This window comes from Eurytemora carolleeae, unplaced genomic scaffold (assembly GCF_000591075.1).
Source record: "Eurytemora carolleeae unplaced genomic scaffold, Eaff_2.0 scaffold287, whole genome shotgun sequence".
NCBI classification, from domain to species: Eukaryota; Metazoa; Arthropoda; class Copepoda; order Calanoida; family Temoridae; genus Eurytemora; species Eurytemora carolleeae.
In genome coordinates, this window is record NW_019396221.1 from 232,145 (window position 1) to 253,622 (window position 21,478).

Genomic DNA, 21,478 nt, shown 5'->3' on the forward strand with positions numbered 1-21,478 from the left:
ATTTTAAGGATTCTTTTAATATGTAAAATTTTCATAAGCAGTCACTCAGTAAACAGTAAAACATGGACTTATAATTGACAAAGAATAAACAAGCTAAAATGGTTCCGATGAAAAAAATGTCGAACCTTTCTCTTTCCCGATGTGCTCAATCTCTCCCCCTCCACTGCAGAAACTAGTTTATTTAAATCCGATTTATCGACTCCAGCTCGGAGTTCTTCACAGGTTATAATACTAGGATGCACTCCTTCCAGCTTACGCCTTCACAAAGAAAATTTTCCCTCTTCTTCAGATAAAACTTTAATATTAAAGTCGAAATTAAAATGGATATCATGACTTTCACTTCTGTATTGTATTTCTTTTGATGATATATTCAAAGGTTGTTAATCAAATCAGACTCTAAGGGTGCCCTCCACCCACTCCCCAAACCCAAAGTAAATCTTCTAAAATCATTATCTGTATCTAAGTGATTCTACGTATTAAGTTAATTGCTTTAGTTTTAGTTAAGATTTGACCTGTCAGAGTGACAATGATGATAACGAAATACAAGTCAGCTGTCTTTTCTCGATTGATTGATTAAAAATTCTCTTATGCATCGTATAAAATAATTGAGTATATTAAATGTTTGTCTTTTACCGATCTCTCCATTTAAAACTCAAGTTTTTGCTCTGGATATTGAATTCAGTCGATGTAGATCAGGGCTTAGGTGGTTTTCGTACATAATTTACGACCTCAAAAGCTGTTCGGATTTGTGAGAACAGAATCATTTAAAATTTTTGCCGAATATTATTTGTCAAATCAAATCAAATCAAATCAGAGTGCTATGGCGTATGAATGTCCTTCTCCAATGTTACACATAAAAGAATTTATTTTAAACCTAATCCAACAGTTTTTCTTACCTGGTCATCCCAACACGTTGTTTCGGAAACTCTTCTCTATGATCTTCCTCTTTCTTCTTAATTTTCTTATTCCTTGGCAAACACCATTTAAATTAAAAACTAATACAGGTTGTTCTATACTATTCATTGCACCCCAGCCTTGAATAATTCACATGTTTGGGAAACGATGTAGAAAAATCTACATAATCGAAATCAAAGTGAATGAGTTTTTGCCACAAACTCTAATCTTCTAATCACTATATCTTATCAACCCGATGGCGTATACCTTTGATATTTCAAATTTACGTCATTTGATCTAACAGAATTCATAGTTTGAAATAACAAAGGTCTACACAATGGGTTGCAAAGATATAGAGATTTGAAACTCAGCGTTTGTGGCAAAAACTAAACTCCTTTATCAAGAAGTAACGCCGCCAAATAAAAATTTTCCACAAAAATGATTGTTTAGGAGTTTTAAAGTTGATTTAAAACATAACATAAAAACTATTTTTTCAAGAGCTTTAAAAATCTGATAATAAACATTAATAACCTGGCTTCAATGTTTGCTGATCTTATCCAATCCAGGGTTGGTTCCTGCAGAAAGGTGTTGAGTGCTGAGATCAACATCTCAGGGTGCTCCCGGAGACACCGCAGGACTTGAACCATCGTCTCTCTTAATAAATGAGATACATGCTTAGGATGTAAGAATATTCTTTTGCTGGAAAAAGCATTTGATTAATTCAGAAATACGTCTGCTAAATATTAATAATTGGAAATTAGAAATGCCTGATTTTCTGGTTCTTTATAAAGTGAAAATCTTCAGATTAAATAAATAAAAATGTCGCGGGAACACGGACATGTGTTTAACAGTTTAAAAGGGAATCGAAGTGAATCGTCAAAAAACCATTTGAATACAATTAACTTAAAATTAAGATTGAATGGCGCTAACCTGAAAAGTCCATGAGTGCCGAGTGGTTCCATAACTGCTAATATCTGCGGAGTAAGACGAACCTGAACTAGCTCCGGGATTTGAAGGAATGATGTTGATATACCGAATGCGTATCCAAAATCTATAGTTACAACCCTTCCAGTCTTCTGGCAGACCAGATAATTAGACAAATGCCGGTCACCAATACCTAAACAAATATGAAATATTAAAATAGAATGTAAATTAACTCGGGGTAGTTTAAGCAAGGATAAACCCAGGTTGATTTTAGAATAACAATCTTTTACTTGTGAAGCATAGACCAGGAAGGAAATTGACAAAATTGATCTCTTTAAGGGATAAAGACCAAAAATATCTTCCACAATGTTACACAGATAAAGCAAATAGAAGATACCGTTATGAATCAGGCATGTAAGTAAATGATGTGAATTATGTTGGTTCTTTAAAAAAAAACTTGAAATAGAATTGAGAAGAGCAATTGCTTGTAAAATGTTTTAAGTTTCAGCGCTTAAAATAGAGGATCACTTCAAACTACTCCTACATTCTTTAAAGAAGCTAGAATTACCTAGTATCCATTGCATGACAGAGAGAACAGCATAGCTCGTGATAAAGTTCTTCCTGATATAGTAGAACCCGTTCATACTGGAGCTCATCTTTAGAATTGAGTTCTTAAGATGATATTTCTCCACCAACTCAACTGCTTTCTCATATTTCCGTCGGATATCATCGGAAGTATTTTCTTTCCCAACTTTATACGCATTTCTTGCTTCTAAGATTTCCGTCTCGGCTTTCCGATCAGACAGAACTAAATCTTTCAATGGTTTAGTGTTAGGCACAAACTCAATAAGGCCCAGGGTTGGAGTCAGCGGAATAATCTTGTAAGTTTTAATATTCAAATCCTTGCTCCTACAACTAGACTCATGTGCCAGGCAAATATTACATATTTCAAAGAGGTTTTCAATTCTCTGATCCTGACGGAGATCCTCTCCAGCCTTCACCAGAAACCCATATCTGTTCCCGTCACTGCCAAGCATACTAATCTTCATTGGTTTCCGGAGAGAAGGGAATACATTGAGCCCCGGTTCAAAGCTGGAGATGGTAATGTGACGTGTTGTATCAGGCCGTGAGAACCCTGTGTACTGCCCGGGGACCTCTACTGTCTGTACATGGTCCGAGGCCAGGAAATTAGCTAGAAACGCACTGAAGGTCTTCAACTGGGATGGATTGAATTTTGGATATCTGAACTTGGCATCGGCCTCCTTATAGATTTCTTTTAGGTCTTGGAGAAGTTTTGACCCAGCAAACGCTTTATCTAGCTTTGCACCAAAAGTTTTTTCCAGCGTCTTAAACGCACTTTCAACATCTGGGTCTTTCGAGAGATACCTAAATAATATATTTTTTTAAATCGTTGATAACTTTAGTTAGTTGCTGATAAAAAATATTAAGCAAGAGAAAATACAAACCTGACTTTAAAATCCTTGTATTCTTCTTTGGCTTTCTGCATCCAATATGATGGGAAATTGGACTGGAGTTCTTTGCAGGATTTTAATAGATCATTGATTGCAACACTTGGAAACACAAGCAGTCCCAACCCTTGCAAGATACTATCATGAACCGAGGAAACGACCAGCTTGGCGGTCAGTTTATAAAATATCGGCATGGCAATGTCGGATAAATCTGGGTTTGATGCTGCTGATCTCAGGGGGTAGAGAACAGCAGCAGGATAATCCTCTGACATTTTAGAAACTACTGGAGTAAAATATTTGCTAATTTCATCATTATGAAGACATGAGATCAGCTGATTACTCCATGGCAAGAACATCCATGAAGGAACTGTGGACCAGTTATCTTCAAACGTTTTTCCAGCAATGTCATTTTCCAAGACAAGGCTTAAAATCCTGGGAAATAACTCTCTAGCAGCCAAGCAGCCAGCTTTCATGGACTTCAGATGGTATGACACACATAGCTCCCCATATTCAATACTGTTGCCCTCTGCTGTCAAAAGACGGTGGGCAAAAGTTGATCCTTCAAGAAGCATTTTCCCTTGGTCTGGGGAAGCATTTCCAGATTCTGCTGCATCACGGTAGTTTTCAAGTACCTGGTTCATAAGAACTGATCTCAGAGCAGAATTATCATCTGATACAGTTCCATACTTGCTGGAGAACCACATCAAGTCATGATCTGTCTTCATCTGTCTTCTGAGAATGGAGGGGGTTAACTGGGAGTTTTTATCAACAATAGTGAACAGACATTCATTGATATCTCTCTGATGAATATTCCAAACAGCTAAATTTCGGTTTTCTTCACTCAGTTGACTGCTGTTCATAGATTTGAATAACAAGCAGAAGTTATCCACAGCGGTTAAATCACTTCTAGTAGTGAAGTTCAGAATGGCAACTTTTGAAATGATTTAAGATCTCATCTGAGCCAACTCCACATCACCATCCATCAAAGGTTTTAGTTTCTTCAAACATCGCTGAGCAAAGAGTGCATTCTTTTGATAAACTGCAGACAGGGCAAGATTGGCATAACACCGACCTAAAGCCTTTTCATATAGATTTGAATCCTCATCCTCCATCTTCTTCTCTCTCTTCTCATTGTATAGGCATCTTGTGGTGAGGATGTTATCCCATTCATTTAAATCAGTGCTAGAGACAGGAGCATTCTGCTCCCATAGCTTTAGAATCTTATTTGGATTGGATAGGTTAAGCTGAGTCAGGTATTGTTCTAGTTCACAAAATGCTTGCAGATTCAATAGTTCAGAGATTGGATCACCACTAAGCAAAATATTCTGACTAAATAACTGAAGGCGCTTAGACTCTTTACCAACTTTGCATATACGGAGCCCATCCGACAACTTACCTCTTGCTCCAAATAGAACAGCTAGTTGTAATGCACAGGTCCCGGAGAGAACAGAAGACTTGGTTTTATCCGTAAGACTATTGTTAAGAAAGTTGTAACCCAGAACATTGGAATCCTTTGTTACTGATAAGTGCATAGAACTTGACATGAATGCCTGGAGAACAGAGCTCTTATGCGATACATTCCATATTTCATCAAGATTATTGAACTGTTTAGAAACTGCAGTCTGCACAGCATCCCATTTACCAAGTTTAGATTGAGATTGATAGAATCCTTTCTGCCAAATATCAACCTCCTGTTTCAGATGATTCTCCTGGAGGTCCAAGTTTTCCACCAGGTTTTTGTAAACCTTCAGGGCTTCAGACCAATTACCATTAGCCTCAAAGTTTAGGGCGGACTTTGTGTCTTCATGAACATTCATTTCATGAGAATTTTGTATGAACAACCCTTTAACATTTTCATGCTCCCCTGCAGTTCTATAGAGGTCGCTAAGGTGGATCAAGTATTCAACTTTACCTTGATCTTGTGAAGTTATCTTTTTCTTCTTTGCCATCCCAGCAAATGCGCTATCTTTCCTGTAGATTAAATATTTCTCCAGCAAGAGAATACCAATCTGCTCCAGGCCTGGACTTAGACAGATATTGGATATCTTCTTGGTATCCAAAACATCACTAGGATTCATATGAATGCAAACATCAATAAGGCATCCAATGAAATCAGTGCTTACAACAGTAGTGTTATTAAAAATGTTGTTGAAAATTTCCATGATTTCTTCCAGTCCTTCGTCATTTAGGAGTTCAGCGTTGACGTCCAACAAACCTTTGATCACACCACTAAACAGAACCTTAGATAGCTCAGGGCTCAGTTTGCATAGTTTAAGAATTGGTGCAATAAGATCTGAATAGGGTATCTGTATATCAGGCAGATCACCTTTCCTATATCTCCGGAGCAAAGTAACATTTTTTTCTGAAGCTTTTAACTGGTCTTCTTCCAACTGCCGTTTCCTAACATTCTGACGCTCAGCTATCTTAGAGAAGGTGGATTTTTGGTATCCAGCAGTCTTTTGTTCTTGAGTAAACCTTCTTCCAGCCACTAGACTACCAACCTTCATTGGAGTTGTAGATCGTCGGTATCCAGGGCCAGGCCTTGCTGACATTGGAGTCCCATTTGAAGAAAGGTTTGGAAAAACTGTCTTGTTGTTTAGGTTTCCTTGGGCCTGGGTTTGACTGAATTCCATAGTTGCCAATGTCGCTCTAAGCATTCCAAGCGAGGACTGAGTTTGAGAGGATCCTTGGGATTGGCTGCTCAGAGTGTCTGCATACATTGGCATGAGGGATGCAGAGTGTTGCATTCTCCAGTTAGTGTCAACATGATATTCAATAAAATGACATTCATCCAGAGGATCAGAGAATACTTTTTTTGAGTAGTTTGGACTTAAAGCAGCCAAACTCAAGATTGAGGCTGGCAGGAATGCAAGCAGTGCAAATTCATGCTCATGAAAATACATCTGATGAAGGATATTTCTCATTCTATCCAAACTGTCTCCAGAAGATAAAAACTCAAGATTAAAAAAATTGGAACAAAATTCGCTTAAACCTTCATCTGTATCCGTTAGTCCAAACATAAGTTGTTCCAGGCAATATGATTTGAGATCTGCATTAGTTGGGTCTAGATATCCATCTTTAAAAATCTCATAAAGATGCTTTCTTTGTTCTGTGTACTTACTAGAAGTAAAATCTTTGAGTAGCTCGTAGTATTCTTTTCTGACCCCAACATCAAGAGCAGAGTGACATTTTTTAAATATCTGTAGTGCCAAACTTTGACTTGAAGGATCATTTCTTTGAAGAAAGTTTTTCAATCCAATCATGTTAAGCTCCGTGGGTAGGACCTGTGGATGTTGAGAAAGTTCTGAAGCATGAGATACCATCATTTCCAGGCAGAGACTTAGATCTTCCCCAACCAAGGTTTTCAGAGAGTATTGGAACTTGGAGGCCAGACTAATCAAGATCTGTGGGTAGGATTGCTGAATACCATGCAAGATTATGATAAACCTGCTCCTGGTATCTGCAGAACTGTTTAATGACATGTCAGACAAGGCTTTCAGGAAAATATTTAAAACTTTGTCAAAAACATTTTGATTAGATCGGAGGGTGGTAAGATAAAGACCTGTGGCCACCCCAGCAGCTTGATACACCTCCTTTCTCTTAGAGGTGAACGTTTGGCAGATTTTTTGGCAAAGTCCCGGGGTTTCCAACCGCTCACGATCAAACATCTGCTGTCCAAGAAAAACAGCAAGGACTTTTAAAGCTCCAAAATGAGAAAGATCACCTTGATTCGCCTCCAACAAATCTTCAATTACAGAAAAATTTGCTGAAACCACACAGCAGTCTTTCCACTTCTCAATCACAAGGCGGATCATCTCAATGTTAGCCTTGAATATTCTTTTCTCTTCATGGTACACATTTTTCATGATCAGTGTTAGCATTCTGGAGACAACCAGGTTCTGGGTTGGAACGGTTCCTGTTTTCTCCGACCAGTACAGTGTCATGGTGAGAAGGTCCAGGGAGAGATAGTTTAATTTACCTTCAGGGCTTAAGGTACCGTCTACAATACACTCAAGAATCGGTGTGTACCAGTTAATACAAAATGGAAGGAAAATCTCGCTACAGTTGTAAATAAACTTGAGCATGAAAAGTTTAACATTTCTTGGAGTACTACCTTCCACCAGAACATCATGGATAGACTGCATCCAGGAAGGAAGTGTTGTATTTGAAAAGTTTTCTGTTGGTGTACTGTAAATATTACAAGCTGTCATGTGTTCAGCTACAGCAATCAATTGAGCCATGCAAGGATGAGCACCAAGGGCATCTTCCTCAATCTCAATGTAGTTGATAGGTTCCACAAGCTCAGGTGTATCCTTACGAACCTCAATAGTTACTCCTTGGGTTAAGCTAGCAGTGTAATCATAGTGACTGATATCCTGACTTAGACTCGAGTCTGATAAGTAGTGAGACTGAGAACCAATATCTGGGATAAAGGTACAATTAGTTCTTGCTTCTTAAATAATGATTTCTGAATAAAATCCAACACATTTTAAAAACGAAGTAAAAAAACTTTAAATAATAATTTTAGTTAAACGTGAAAGTTTTAGATGAGCCACCATATAAAACCCCGTAAAGTATTGGCCCTGAAATTTCAAACATTTTTGGGAAATATTATTTTTAATTTATTTTTTAATCAGCCAGGGAATTGGGGTTTCATCAAGAAAATATAAACCCCACCCTTTGATTTAAAAATGGGTAGGGGTGGAGGGATAAATTAACATGTGGTACCCCATCCCTAAAGCAGAAGAGCTCGAGTCTGACTGTCGGACGGTGACTAGGTGTTTCCTCTTGAAAAACTCTTTATCCAAGACCAAGCCTAGATGGATAGGCTGAGAGATATCAATAATTTCAGACCAGATAAATTGATTCTTTTTCTTATTCTCCCTGAAGATAAAAGTATCGTAGGCGTTGACGTTAAAGTTTGTACAGGATGTGATGGCAATACAACAATTCAGCCTAGCGCAGTGGTACTTACGGTAAAGCGGTCTCAGTACCTCTGACGATATTTCCAACCCAGATAGTTTCTGCCTGGAATCCCCTGAAGAAAAGGTAAAGTTGCGTGGGAAAATAAATATTGAATATGAATTTGTAATCCCAAATCAAGAAACCCCTCTAAATATTTTACTTACAAAATATTTAAATAGATTATCAAGTACAATAGGTGGCAACAAAGAAATTAACCAATTATACACGACGTCACAGTGTCAAATATAACATGGAAACGAAACGAAATTTTCTCACATTAGTTGACATGTTTTAAAAGATTATATAAAAAGTGTAAAACAGAAAATAAAGAACACATAAATTTGCACTTATTTCAGTGTTAGAAAAGCACTTAGTCTAAAATTATCACTAGAATTAACTATTTGTCGGACACAAACACTGATTTGACACTTATGACGTAAGAATACAGTTGTACGGAGAGTTTAAAAAGTTACCATCTATTATACTTTAAAATCAATTTGCAAATATTTAAATGCTTGCATATTTTGAACCCCCCTTCCCTCTCCCAAAAAACTACAATATCCACAATAATTTTTTACATGTGGGGAATGGGGATAATAACTTACCTAAATACGGGAGTAAATATATGGCCAAATCCTTTCCGTCCTTTTGGGGTGGGAGGAGTGAATGTTTCTTAAAAACTGCTTTAGCTTGCTCTACAATAATACCGCACTCTTTGTGTAAAGTGCTCTGATCAAGTCTGGAGTAAAGAACTCCAAAGAGTTGAAATGTTCCAATTTTTGAGATGAGGACAGAGGCACGCTTCTCCTCCGAACCTAGAACCTCAACACCAACGTTAAGCAGCAAACTTTCCATATTTTCAGAGAAAAATCTCCGGATTGTTGCGGGTAAACTAGTTTGGACAGAGGGAACAGCAAACCTGGAGACTGCAGACAGCCTGACCTGAGCTGAGAACAACCCGGAGTCGTCAATAAATATGGTGTAGGGAACTGTGATGAGCTCGAACTGCTGGTCTGAGGAGGACCTGGATATCAGGTTGGATAAAGTAGATTGGATATCATCCTCACATACATGACAAGGTTCGCGACAAGCTATGGATATAATAAAGTAGAGAAGGGTTGGAGATTTTGTACTCTCAAGGGTTCTCAGAAGCTGTCTGAATACACTCATGTACAGATTGTACGCAGCACTATTGGGTACAAGCTCAGTAGATGTTGCTGGGAAATGTAGAGAACTGAACGAGAGCAATGCATCTTTAATATCATTTCCATCAGTACATTGGAGCATCAATCCGAGTATTTGGAAACCTTTATACTTTACTTTCAGTTCAATACTAGGATTCTTGAGTAGATTGCAGAACCAGGAAACAGCCGGCTTTGTGTTTTCATCCTTAAACTCAGCAACCTTTGATAAAGATCGGAGAAGAAAGATGGTTCTGAGAATATCCGTCCTGGAGTTGATACTACCCTTCACCGAGTTCCAATGCTGCATCACGTGGCTAATTAGTTCTTTTCCTAACCCTGGTTGTTTTCTGTTCAGTATTATGTTGACTAACATTTGAACAGACTGAAGTATATCTCCGGACTGAACTCCTTTACTGACGAGCGTCTGCATGTTAAGCAGGATGGGTTTGTGACACAACATGGAGAAGGTTCTAATAAACCAAACATCCTTCTCCCGGTCCGAGGATATTATTTCCATCAGCCGGGCGGCAATATGTTCAGAATCAGATTCATCAACAAGGATGATTTGAATAAAAACTTCCAAGTTTTTTAAAATATCCGGTGAAATCTTATTTAGAGTTTTCTCTGGGAGCTTAGAAAGGAGTTCGTTTAACAACTGGACTCCATTCCACGGTGAAGTAAGCATTTTGTGTTTAGTCAGGCGTAGGTATGTCTTGACAGCATGCATGTTGGGGTTTCCATCAATAATCCCCACCAGAAGATGGTTGGGGCTAAATAATTCATCCTCTTGATAAACCTTGGTAAAAAAGTTCTCCAGCTTACTAAAATACTCGGGCCATGAGGATCTAACTGCTCTCAGTAGTTCAATATAGCAGGATACAAACTGATCTTCGTCCTGGTTGGATTTCAAGTTGAACCCGAGTTTCTCCGGTTCCATAATGGTTTGTGTAAGAAGGACGGCAAACTCCTTCTGTGCGGAGAGGAGGTTTCTTCCTTTCTCCAGCTTTAGAACTGAGGTCAGAAACGTAAACAACCTAAATAACTATATTTAAAGGAGGAAAATTTTTAAAAAAATTATTTTTCAAAAATGTCTATCAAATTTTGTTGAACTCTTTCTATCTTAAGTCTTTGTTTCTGTTATAAACAAACCTAATGATTGTGCATCCTTTCTCCTTCTCCAGTCGTCTTCGTTCTCCAGGAGATAGTGGATCCTTTCCTTCAGCTCCGCTTTCATCCATCCCTTCAGGTTCTATTTCCTCCGTCCCGTAAACCTTCTTGATGAAGAGATTGGTGAGATCTTTAATCCTCGAGTTCTCAATCTTCTCCAGTTCATCCATGCTGCAGATGTTTTGGCCTGAGTAACCGTTTATTATTAATTATTATTATTATTAATTTTTTCAATTTCAAACCAAAGATAATTTTAATTATCACAGGAACTACAAAATAGGGTTGTTGGCGTATTAATAATGATTTCAATATATTTCAGAACCTTTAAAAGAGAAATGTGTTCATTGTACTGTTTTATGTACTGAAATTGCAGTAAGCTTTTAGGGAATATTCTAAGAAAGAGCATTTTAAAGAAATATCAACCAACCTGCAAGAAATAAATTGGAAAAAATATCCGACACCCCCCACCCTTTCTTGTAAACCCCGACCCACCCACCCCTTTCTTGTAAAACCCCGACCCCTCCCCTTTCTTGTAAAGCCCGACTCCTCCCCTTTCTTGTAACCCCCCCCCCTTTCTTTTAAAGACAAGAGCCACACTGGCTGCTTTTTTTTGTTATCATGTAAGCAGTTTCCTAGGATCCAGTTATAGGACTCGAACAGTGCCTGGAACTCCATGAGTGTGTTAAGACTGAGTCCTGAGGTACCCGAAGAACCTCCAGGAACCTCGACGATGGAACCTGCTGCCTCAGTTCGTGTCAGAGCGTGCTCAACCCTGAGAATAAGTTTGTTGATTGTTCCAAACTTCTCCAGGATTGGCTGAGCAGCGGAGGTAGAGGTACGGCGACAAATTTCGTGGTATAAGGTCATAGCAGCATGTCTAGCTTCGGTCTGGAGAAAATTAAGCATGAATTCTAGAATGAGCAGACTAAAAATTTTGGGAATTGTTGTTGAAATGAACTATTTCTAAAAAAGATATTATAGTTCCAAAAATTGCAAATTACAAAATTCACAGACATTTTGTACGGAAAATAAAAAAAACGACGACATTCATTCCACAGTTTCCTAGTTCTCATTGTAATCACGGACGTATCTTTTTTCTATATATATGTCTTTATAAAACTTGATATTTTATGAAAGATGAGAACTTCAGCTTAAGTAGTAATATTGAAGAGAAACAATCGAGCTCATTTCTTTCAATCATTGTAAAGAAAATTTCACAAAAATATTTTATTGTTTAAAAAAATCTGTACCAGCTGCAGAAATGTTAGATCAATTAACCAGTCGAGAATGTGTGCAAGGGTGCCCCCGGAGAACCCCACCGGAATCCGTCTTTCTCCAGGGTTAGTTTGGAACAGAGGAAGGTAGTGAAACAGGATGCGTTTCAAGTGTTCCAAGTTCTGAAGACTAGCACTGCTAGTTCCGCTGAAAAAAAAATAAAATAAGAATGTTTAATAAGAACTTAATGCACAATTAGAAGAAACAAAAAAGATTTATAGATGACTCCGGGAAAAAACTATTCCAAAAAAAATAGTAATCCAGAATTATGCGACATGCTTTAAATAATTAAGAGAAGGAATATGGAAGGGGGCCCGTACTGCAATTTTCATTAATCCTTTAATAAACTCACCGTTCCGGGCGTTTTGCAAAAATTGTCAGAATAGGAAGAATTTTTTTTTATGACGAGTAGGTATGTTATCTTTGAGCAAAGGAATTGAGTCTTTGCCACTAACTCTGACTAACTCCATATATTTTTTCAACTCAAATTCGAAAATCTTAGATATTTCAACTATAAATTCTGTAAGATCAAATAATCTAAGTTTTAAATATCAAAGGTTTACACCATCAGATTGCAAAGATCTTGGGATTAGAATATTTGAGTTTGTGGCAAAGACTCAATTCCTTACACCAATGAGGAAAATTTTGATATTTGTTTGAGCCTTTCCTTCGACATTCTCTCTTTAGTAATATAGCATTTGTCCGGAACCAGATAACACAAGTACACTACAGGTTGCGAACTGAAGTACAACCAAATTGCAGGGTGGCCAAAACTTTTTTGAACCCATCCGTACAAAAATCCGTACATTTTCAGAAGAAATCCGTACAATCCGTACAATTTTCGAAAAACAAAGTTAAACTAACTTCATTTTGACGAGAATTTTTTTTTTATTTTCATGAAAAATTGGCTGAAATGAGTGAAATTTAAAAAAAAACGGTGTATTTTCCAGGATAAAATCCGTACAATCCGTACAATTTGAAAACAAATCCGTACAATCCGTACAATCCGTACAATCCGTACAATTTTAGGGTTAAAAAAAATCAATCCGTACAATCCGTACATTTTGGCCACCCTGATTAATTGTCCAAATTTACATGATAAAAGTAGAGAAATGGTTAAAATGAAGTTAATGACAAAACAAGCAAATCAATTGGTAGATTCTCTTTTGTAATCACTAATCCGTATCTTTTGTAGTTCAACGGATTAAGTTATGTAATCACTAATCCGTATCTTTTGTAGTTCAACGGATTAAGTTATTCACGTCTTAAAAGAATGTCAACACTGCAGTCCGGAGAGAACTACGAAACTTACCAAAACAGAGGATCGTTGTGGGAGATCTTGATCGCAGTGAAGATGGAGGAGAGGATCACCAGCAGATGTTCAGACACAAGCTTCTTCTCCTCGCGGAATATCCTGGATTAACGAAATCTTTGTTGCTTAGTTCATATTTTGATGAAAAATAGTTCTTCTTACTGAATAAAATCAAATTTTTCCATATATATATACATTATAGTATTTTTTAGGCATTTATGAATTGGAAAAAATACGTTTTAGAAACAAATGAATAACCTGGCCAAAATTATTTATCTATAAAGGTGAAAAAATTTGTCAATTTTCACTCCTCAAACCCTTCCCTCCTCCCAGTACATCAAACATTTGTTTGTTCAAACCTCCGATTTATTGACGTTAAGGGGGGAGGGGGGGATTTTTATTAAGATTTAAAATACTAATCCACTCCTCTTCTCCATAACAAAACCTTGAGTTGCATCTTTATCAATCTTTTATATAATGTTTACTAACCTATAAATACTATTAAACACCAGACTACCTCCCAGTCTCTTCCCTATATCAGGATGTTTCCATAAATACTCCAACCTTTTAAATAAAATAAGTAGGTAAGAATTCTAGACCGCCTTCAGGCACCAATACAACACCGTGTTAGCTTCGACCTGGAGTCTGTCTAGGCTAAGCAAATGGCACCAATCTATTGCGCGTGTGCTTTAGTTTAATGTAAAAATAGAAATGCAAAAAAATGCAAAAGCTTCATGAAATCAAATAAAATGTAACACTCAGGGTTACTTAAAGTATCCAATATACATTATACAATATACATACATAATGTTTAATGCAATTTTTGAAGAATACGTTTGATTTGATACTTGCGAGTTTATGGGACCACTGTTCTACAAACTACATTAATAAATAACTTTCACCTAGACAGAACAGTTTTAATGTTGATATTCTTAGAACTGGATCCTGACTGCTTGATTGACCAAACCATGAACTCCTGGATGTATCCGGCAGCATCCTGCTTCCTTGACACGTCTTCATCCTCGCATACAGTATCCAAAAGGACCTTGAGCAAGCAGTTCGTTTCCAAACTCCCACATTTTCGTTCCTTGGTAAACCAGTGAATCATCTGAGAGAAGAGAGGCTGGAAAAGTCCCTGGATAACGGAATCTGGATCGGAGCAGAGCTTAAGAATAACCGGGAACACTCGGCGGAACAATTCCGTCATAGGAAACTTCTTTTCATAATCATCGGTCTGCTGAGACGTTTTACCGATCATGAAGAGGAGTGTGGCGTGAAGGACCTCCGCAGCGGAAACCCGGGTGTTGCGGTTAACCGACTTCTCAACAAGGTCCAGGGTGATAGGTAGAAGGAGATCAAGGTAGAGGGGGAGGTTGACATCACGTAGAGATACCTCTACTAGGAGATGTTTCTGTTGGTCCCAAACTACAGCAGCGCGTCCTATCTCCTCTTTAGTTGGGAGACTGAGGTACTTCAGCTTAGAGGAAACCTTCAGAAAAAAAATTAGAGTTAAAAAACTTAAAATTAAGGAAAAGAATCAAATGGCGAAATTCTTACTTTTTGCTTAACGGAACTCTTGAGAAATGAAAATCCATGGAAAGGGTGGAAATCTGTGCAATGGAGCAAGGTATAAGATCTTCTTACCTTTGCAAGGATTCCCAGCGCTAACTGACAATTTTCCTCTTCATAGTTCTTCGCAATTCCTTCAGATTCTTTCAGATTTCTCCGGGTCCTCTTTACAACTGGTGCACGACGTCTCCTCATCTTTATCTCCGCATTCTCTGAGGTCTGATGCTGGTATGATAGATAGACTCGGAGATTAGGCAGAACCTTTTCCAGGATAAGTTCCAACTCTGATTCTGGAAAAGTCTCAAGGTAACCATGTATTGACTTCAAGGCTGAGTTTGCTAGCTCCGGGATGCTCGAGGAGAGTTTAAATATCTGGTTCCAAGCGTCAGGGAGAAGGGAAAATAGTCCGGGGACGAACTTCAATGGAATATTTGTGACGAGGTTGAACGCCGATATCCTCAACTCAACCTGATCAAAACTCAATGATTTCTGCAGATGCTCTTGAAGGAACTGAAGGATTAAAGTAAACAGATCAGTGTCGGGTTCGATGTATTTGACGGGGTCGAGCTCCAGCAATTTGTTGGCAAACTTGTAGAAACTACTCACGTCCTGAAAAAATACATTGATAAGGACCAACCAGACACATTTTGAAAATATAAGAGTTTGCAACATTGACAAAAACTGAGATGGTAAATATTTAATTTCCACCGAATCTGTTTCTGTGGTCAATTTCGGAAATTGTTCGCTAAGGAAAAATATTTAAAATCCAGGAGCTGTGAACAAGAATATAATGAGTATATTAACCTGGTGCTCGTAGGCCCAGACGGATATCTTATACCAGAGCCTTGGGAGCCAAGGTTTTAACAGATCCTGACAGCTGGTTAAAACTGGTACACAGATATCCACCAGATTCACCAGAACAGTGTAATCCTTGACAACTGCAGCTCGTTTACCCAATACCGGAGCCATGCTTGGGATTGGGACGGAACGGACAGCGTCGACATCGCTTTGGGTCAGACTTATCTCCATACTCTGCTCTTCAGGTTCAGGTTGGACTTCATCCTCTCCATCATGGACAACCGTGAGATCAAGTTTATCAACAATCAAAAATATACTTCTCAGAAAGGAGTCCAGGATTCTGGAACGGGAAGGATTGTTCCCGGACTGAAGAATCCCGTTCCAAAGCGGAACATATTTCTTGAATGTAAGAACATCTGGATCAAGAATCTGTGTTTCTCCTACAGCAGGATGAGAACAGGATTCTATCACGGTCTGGTAGATCACATTATCCAGCATTGTATCAGATACAGCAGTGCACTGGAATACCTGGAGCAGAGCCTGGATAGCGAACCCATGATATTGGTGAGGTAGCACTGGGAACTTCTTCACGAGGTTGAAGGAGAGAACCTCGAGGGAAAAGGACAAGTTGATGGAGGTGGTTGTGAGGGATGAGATCATCACTGCGATCGATTTAAGATGACTTGGGAATTGAAGTTTCCATTTCTCTTGTTCCTCTTGGGAGGATTCAATATGAAATTGCTCTGTCTGCCCGAGAACCTCCAGACAAAGGTTTAAATACTTCTCCTCGGAGAGGAACCTTGCTAGAGGTTCAGCAAACTCTCCGTATCCTTGGATAGCAAGGCTTATATCCTTGTGGGACGAATATTTACTCCGGGTAATTGTTTGAAACTGGTCAGTTAAAAACTGGAGGACGAACGGGATATTCTTGGAGCTAGCATCAATCCCAGATAAACCTAAAAATTAAATTATTAAAATTAAGTAACTATTTGGAAATTGATTACTTTATAATTTGATAAATTCCCTTGNCCCCCTCCTTCTAACACAGAAGATACCTTCTCTCACGGAACGGAACAACGCCGATAAAGATTTCCAACCGATCTTGTGATCATCCGGGTTCTTGGAGTTGGACCATTTCCTTAGCTCGAGGAACCAGAACTTGACATCTCCAAGAATAATCCTGCACACAGGGTTCAGGTTTCAGTTCATTTTCAAGACACTTTAGTTCTTAGCTTTCTTGTCCAATACAAAATTGACCAATATTCAAATAAAGTTTAAATCTGTAAGGGCACCCAATGAAATATCTAAGTTTTACACCATCAAACTGCAAAGGTATAGGAACTACAAAATTTAAGTTTGTGGCAAAAGCTTAGTAACGTGGATAAATTCCAGACTTAATTATGGTTAGGACCCAAAAAAAACCAAATCATCTCATTAGACGATACGTTTCAGCAAAAAAAGAGAATAAATTTTTGACATTTTACTTTTCTAAAAAAAAACTAGAAAAACTATTACTGTCTTTAGTTTCATTTTATTATATTCTAACAGCATTTTTAACCGTATAAATGACTACATTTGACGCCATGATGAAAACCAAAGTTAAGCTGAAAGCCTTTGGCATTAAATGATAACTAGGTCGTCAATAAAGTTTTATAAAAGTCTACCCCCCCCCCCCAGTTTAACATATCAAACTTGAAAGTTTCAGAAGACGAAGTTCCATGTCGACAAACAAAACATAATCTAGTACCTGGAGAACAGTGAGGAATGTGCAGAGAAGAGTTCTAGTCCGGCACGCATTGATCCTCTTCTACTCACCTTCAAATTAACGAAACTGTCAACGTAATTTTTAAATAAAGCCATTTTTTAAATATCATCGAATTTGTGCTGGGGGGAGGGGGGGGGGGCAGCTAAATTATTTAATTTATTTCTTACAAGTTTAGTGAAATTTTTATTTCGTTTTTTACAATTTGTCTGACCTGAGCCTCGTGGTCTGGCATCCGACAGATCTTCTTGAGAACCTCATACAGGGTTTCCAGGTTCTCTACATCCTCTGGGTCTAGAATCCCTCCGTTCAGCAGAAAATCCAAACCTAAATATATATTCAACAGATTCCGGTAATTTCCTAGAGAACGATTTTTGGACACCCCCCCCCATATCAATTTTGTACATGGGTCTGACAGGAAGTGTCTTAACTTAACCTAACCCGTGGCCGCAGCACTCGGCCCTCTAGCCCATCCTAGCCGCAGCGCTAAATTGATAACGAGAGGGGAGGGGGTCCAAAAATTGTTCACTAGGACAGACCCACAGATTCCAATCCTGAGAACGAATTAAATGATTTAGGACTGGATAGCTGAACTACCTACCACCGGTTCAAATCTTGAATCGCCGATTCCAGATTCGAATCGGATTCGAGGGTAGTTTAGCAACCTCTCCAATTCATAAAATTCAAACCCTGGTCTCGATTTTACACAGATGCGGTTTGTTAATTTATGTTAGAAAGTAAAGTTATTCATGAAAATCTATTTTAAAACTTGAAATAAAAACGGATTAAATGGAAATTTCTATAATTTTTTTTTTAATTTTGTAAGTTTTATACCTATAAGAGTTCCTTCTAATACAGTGAGATCAAGTATTCCTGATTTACTAGAGATACAACCCTTCAAGAACTGAATATAGTTCACTAGTATTCGGTCTGCCAGCGGCTTCAGCCTAGAATATCAAATCATTTTTGGTTAATTAAAAAAATGAGATATGATTTGTAGCTTATGGTATAAAACCTAAAGGAAGGTCATAAAATTGAAATTACAATATTTAGGATCCATTTAATTTTGAGGCAGATCCTGGATCTGGAATTTCTGGATTTAAGCCATAAACATTTTTAAGATTCCTATTTTCGGTTTCGGTTGATAGTTGGCCCCGGGGATCAAAATGTTTTCACGGATCCAAATCCGGATCCTCAGCACTGATTGAAGAGATAACGAATATCAAATTCAAAATTAGATATATATTCAAATATAATTACTTGTTAGAATACTCATATTATTATTATTATTATTATTATCAACCGTCAAAGAATCATGTAATCTTCATTGTCAACAACGTTGACAATACATTTTAAGTGAGTAAAAGAATTTGATAAAAATGAAAACTGTTATCTACTAAAATGATAAACATTAAACCTACCTCACTGGGTAGAACTGACATAATCTTGCCAACATTTGACGGAGCTGACTCGACACCGTTGAACTTAGTTTCGACGTACGAGCCAGTTCTCGGAAGTATCGATCAGCAACTTTTTCCGCGTCGAAAACATCCTGAAAAGGTTTGACAAAATCATTGCTGATCTAGAAATGTAAACACAAAGTTACAGTTTTTAAAGATTTTTTTATTCTAATTTTTGGTATAAATATATCTTATTAAAAGTGCCTAACCTGATCTTTCAAGCCTGGAATACAGAATTGAAGTAATTTTAGTCCCTCGACCTTCACCTTTGCAGCAGGGTTCATAAAGTACAGAGAATCGCTCAAAACCTGATGAAATCATTGATTATGAGCACAAGAATAACAAGAGTAAAAAGAGCTACAATCCGTGATTATACTATTCAAGGTTAGGTTAGGATAGATAGAAAGTCAAGGGGGAACTTCCCGGATGACATATAAATGTTCATCTTTAACATGCTCGAATATTCTGAACCTGAAAGTCTGCGAGGTGTTGCTTGAACTGCTCAGGATTCTTCTCCAGGAGTAAAACAAGTAGACGGAGAACATCCTGCAGAATGTTGGCAAAATCTTTCTCTCCTGAATAAGATAAAGTAGAATTCAGAACGATATTTATAAGAGGTTAAGAATATAAAAAATCTATTTTTTATAAAAAAAAACATAATCTAATAATTGACCTGCAATCTTCTTGAGTTTGGGGAAAAGTCCGTCAGTCCCGATAAAACTGAGCCAGGGAAAATCATCGTTTAATGTTCTAAGTTCAGATAATAAGCCATACACAGATCTCGCCACTACAATTATAAATTAAGACATATAACAGACAACTAGGCTATTTTCAGTGCTTAGAATATGTGTGGTTCTAAGAGAAAAAAATATATGGGACCAGATTTAATGAATAGCTTGACATGGTTTAGCTTGAAACAGTGCATTAAAGAACTGACTGACCCCCCCTATCAAGTTTGTACATGACCAATATCCAATATAAATAAAAAATAATTATTATTTAGTAATATTTTAAGAGTTATGTTAAGACAATTTCTGGACCGAGCGTTGCGGCTAGGACAGGCTAGGGGGCCGAGCGGGGGGTGGGGTCCAGAAAACGTTTCTCTAAGAAATCACCCTCAATTATAGAAAAATCATGTTTATCTGTCTTTTAACTTACATAATTCAGCTGAATTAAGAGTTTGAATATCTCCTGGAGATGATTCCAAGTGGCTCAGAAGCTCACATAGCTCACCAACATCCTCCTCAAGCCTCTCCATACTCTCCAGAAGTTCTAGAATAATCCCATCTTACGTCTGAAATAATGCAGGGACTCACACTTCTCATTTTAAATGTATCTTTGGTTAAATATCCCGAAAGAGAAACGATACCGCTAATTAAGATGCTTATTTTCATCATTTACAAAAACCCTTACAGATTTTAAAGTCATTTCTTAAATATAAAAACCGCTTAAATGAGTTCAACGGTAATTTCCTGTAGAACGATTTTTGGTCCCCAACCCCCTTATTGATATTGTGCATGATTCTCTTATGTTACACATGGATAAAATTGGTCATGTGGCCCAGCGCCCGGCCCCCCAGTCTGTACTAGCCGCAGGGCTCGGCCCAGAAATCGTCTAAACCTATAACCTAACCCTAAATAATAAAAAATGATAATTTTGCTGAAAATTAGCGGTCTTGTACAAAATTGATATGAGGGGGGGATGGGTCCAAAAATCGTATACTAGGACTTACTATAATGTTACTTGAACTTACGCCTACAATCCCTTAAGACAATAAAATTGGTGGTTTTTCGAATAAAAGTATGATTAAGCTAGTTTTAATGCATTGTTAAAACCAAAACATCATCTATGAGGCTTCATTAAGACTTCCCTAACTACATCCTAAGTCAATAAACCCCAAAGAGTGCAAATAAAATTTAACTGAAATTGTATTTGTATTCAAAACTTTGATTGTGTGGCGCGGTCTATCGGATTCAGTTGCAACTGCAAGAAGTCAAAATAATGAACACATACTCTAACATTCTGAACTCAATTAATCAACTATAAGTATACTTTACCATAATACTACTAACCATTAAATTAACATAGAAAAAATAAAACGAGAATTAAACGGCGCAACAAAAATATAAACAACGATGAACGCGGCATTCATAAATTTGTCATGAGCAACGACGACAACAAATGTTGCAACTTTTAACTTTACACTGAAAATATTAATTCTTCTTTAATTTTTTTTAAAATGCAAAAATGTACTTTTTACTCATGTATGATAGTGTTTTACAATAAGAAAGATGATTTTTATTTTTTATGATTATATCTTTTTATCTTTAACAGTGCAAAAAACTTTAAATTAAATCACGTGCAAGGGCAGATGCAATTGCAACCAGCGGCGGAATTTTCGATTTCGCATTCAGCATTGTGAAATTCTTCAAAGTCTTAATTCAGCCATACAATGGCATATATCAAATAAAAAAACTCGTTCTAGGATTTACTTCTGACTATTCTGACTCGTATATTATTTGCCTCGTCAATATTATATATAATTACATTTAAGTCGCCCGCCCAAGTGCATAGAAATTAACGTTTATCAATCTAGGATTTACAAGCAAATTTTTTTTCTAGCTTTCAATTCTTTCAATTTCACAGTTTCATGTTCGCGAATTCTCCCTCATCCGATAAAAAGGAAAATCATTTACCCA

General features: G+C 37.5%; 2 protein-coding genes across 2 annotated transcripts in view; both read right to left on the reverse strand.

The window, feature by feature from the left end:
- Nucleotides 1–6,419, reverse strand: part of LOC111698552 (XK-related protein 4) — a 15,377-nt gene extending 8,958 nt beyond the window's left edge. Inside the window, exons 1-2 of the mRNA XM_023468907.1 lie at nucleotides 6,409–6,419; nucleotides 4,684–4,689 (exon numbers count right to left, since the gene is read on the reverse strand). The gene's annotated coding sequence lies outside the window, so the exon portion shown is untranslated. The remainder of the gene's footprint in view (nucleotides 1–4,683; nucleotides 4,690–6,408) is intronic.
- The window catches only part of LOC111698553 (DNA-dependent protein kinase catalytic subunit-like), a 20,985-nt gene extending 916 nt beyond the window's left edge, over nucleotides 1–20,069 (reverse strand). The window contains 25 exon segments of the mRNA XM_023468910.1: nucleotides 126–258; nucleotides 897–968; nucleotides 1,426–1,548; nucleotides 1,825–2,011; nucleotides 2,387–3,204; nucleotides 3,285–7,710; nucleotides 8,023–8,325; nucleotides 8,858–10,470; nucleotides 10,586–10,790; nucleotides 11,236–11,491; nucleotides 11,854–12,025; nucleotides 13,191–13,292; nucleotides 13,680–13,754; nucleotides 14,093–14,679; nucleotides 14,835–15,368; nucleotides 15,564–16,513; nucleotides 16,613–16,737; nucleotides 17,305–17,372; nucleotides 17,534–17,646; nucleotides 18,154–18,266; nucleotides 18,741–18,871; nucleotides 18,989–19,087; nucleotides 19,251–19,354; nucleotides 19,453–19,566; nucleotides 19,938–20,069. Coding sequence (XP_023324678.1) covers nucleotides 126–258; nucleotides 897–968; nucleotides 1,426–1,548; nucleotides 1,825–2,011; nucleotides 2,387–3,204; nucleotides 3,285–7,710; nucleotides 8,023–8,325; nucleotides 8,858–10,470; nucleotides 10,586–10,790; nucleotides 11,236–11,491; nucleotides 11,854–12,025; nucleotides 13,191–13,292; nucleotides 13,680–13,754; nucleotides 14,093–14,679; nucleotides 14,835–15,368; nucleotides 15,564–16,513; nucleotides 16,613–16,737; nucleotides 17,305–17,372; nucleotides 17,534–17,646; nucleotides 18,154–18,266; nucleotides 18,741–18,871; nucleotides 18,989–19,087; nucleotides 19,251–19,354; nucleotides 19,453–19,566; nucleotides 19,938–20,037 — 11,523 coding nt within the window. The 5' untranslated portion in view covers nucleotides 20,038–20,069.
- Nucleotides 20,070–21,478: the final 1,409 nt, after the last annotated feature.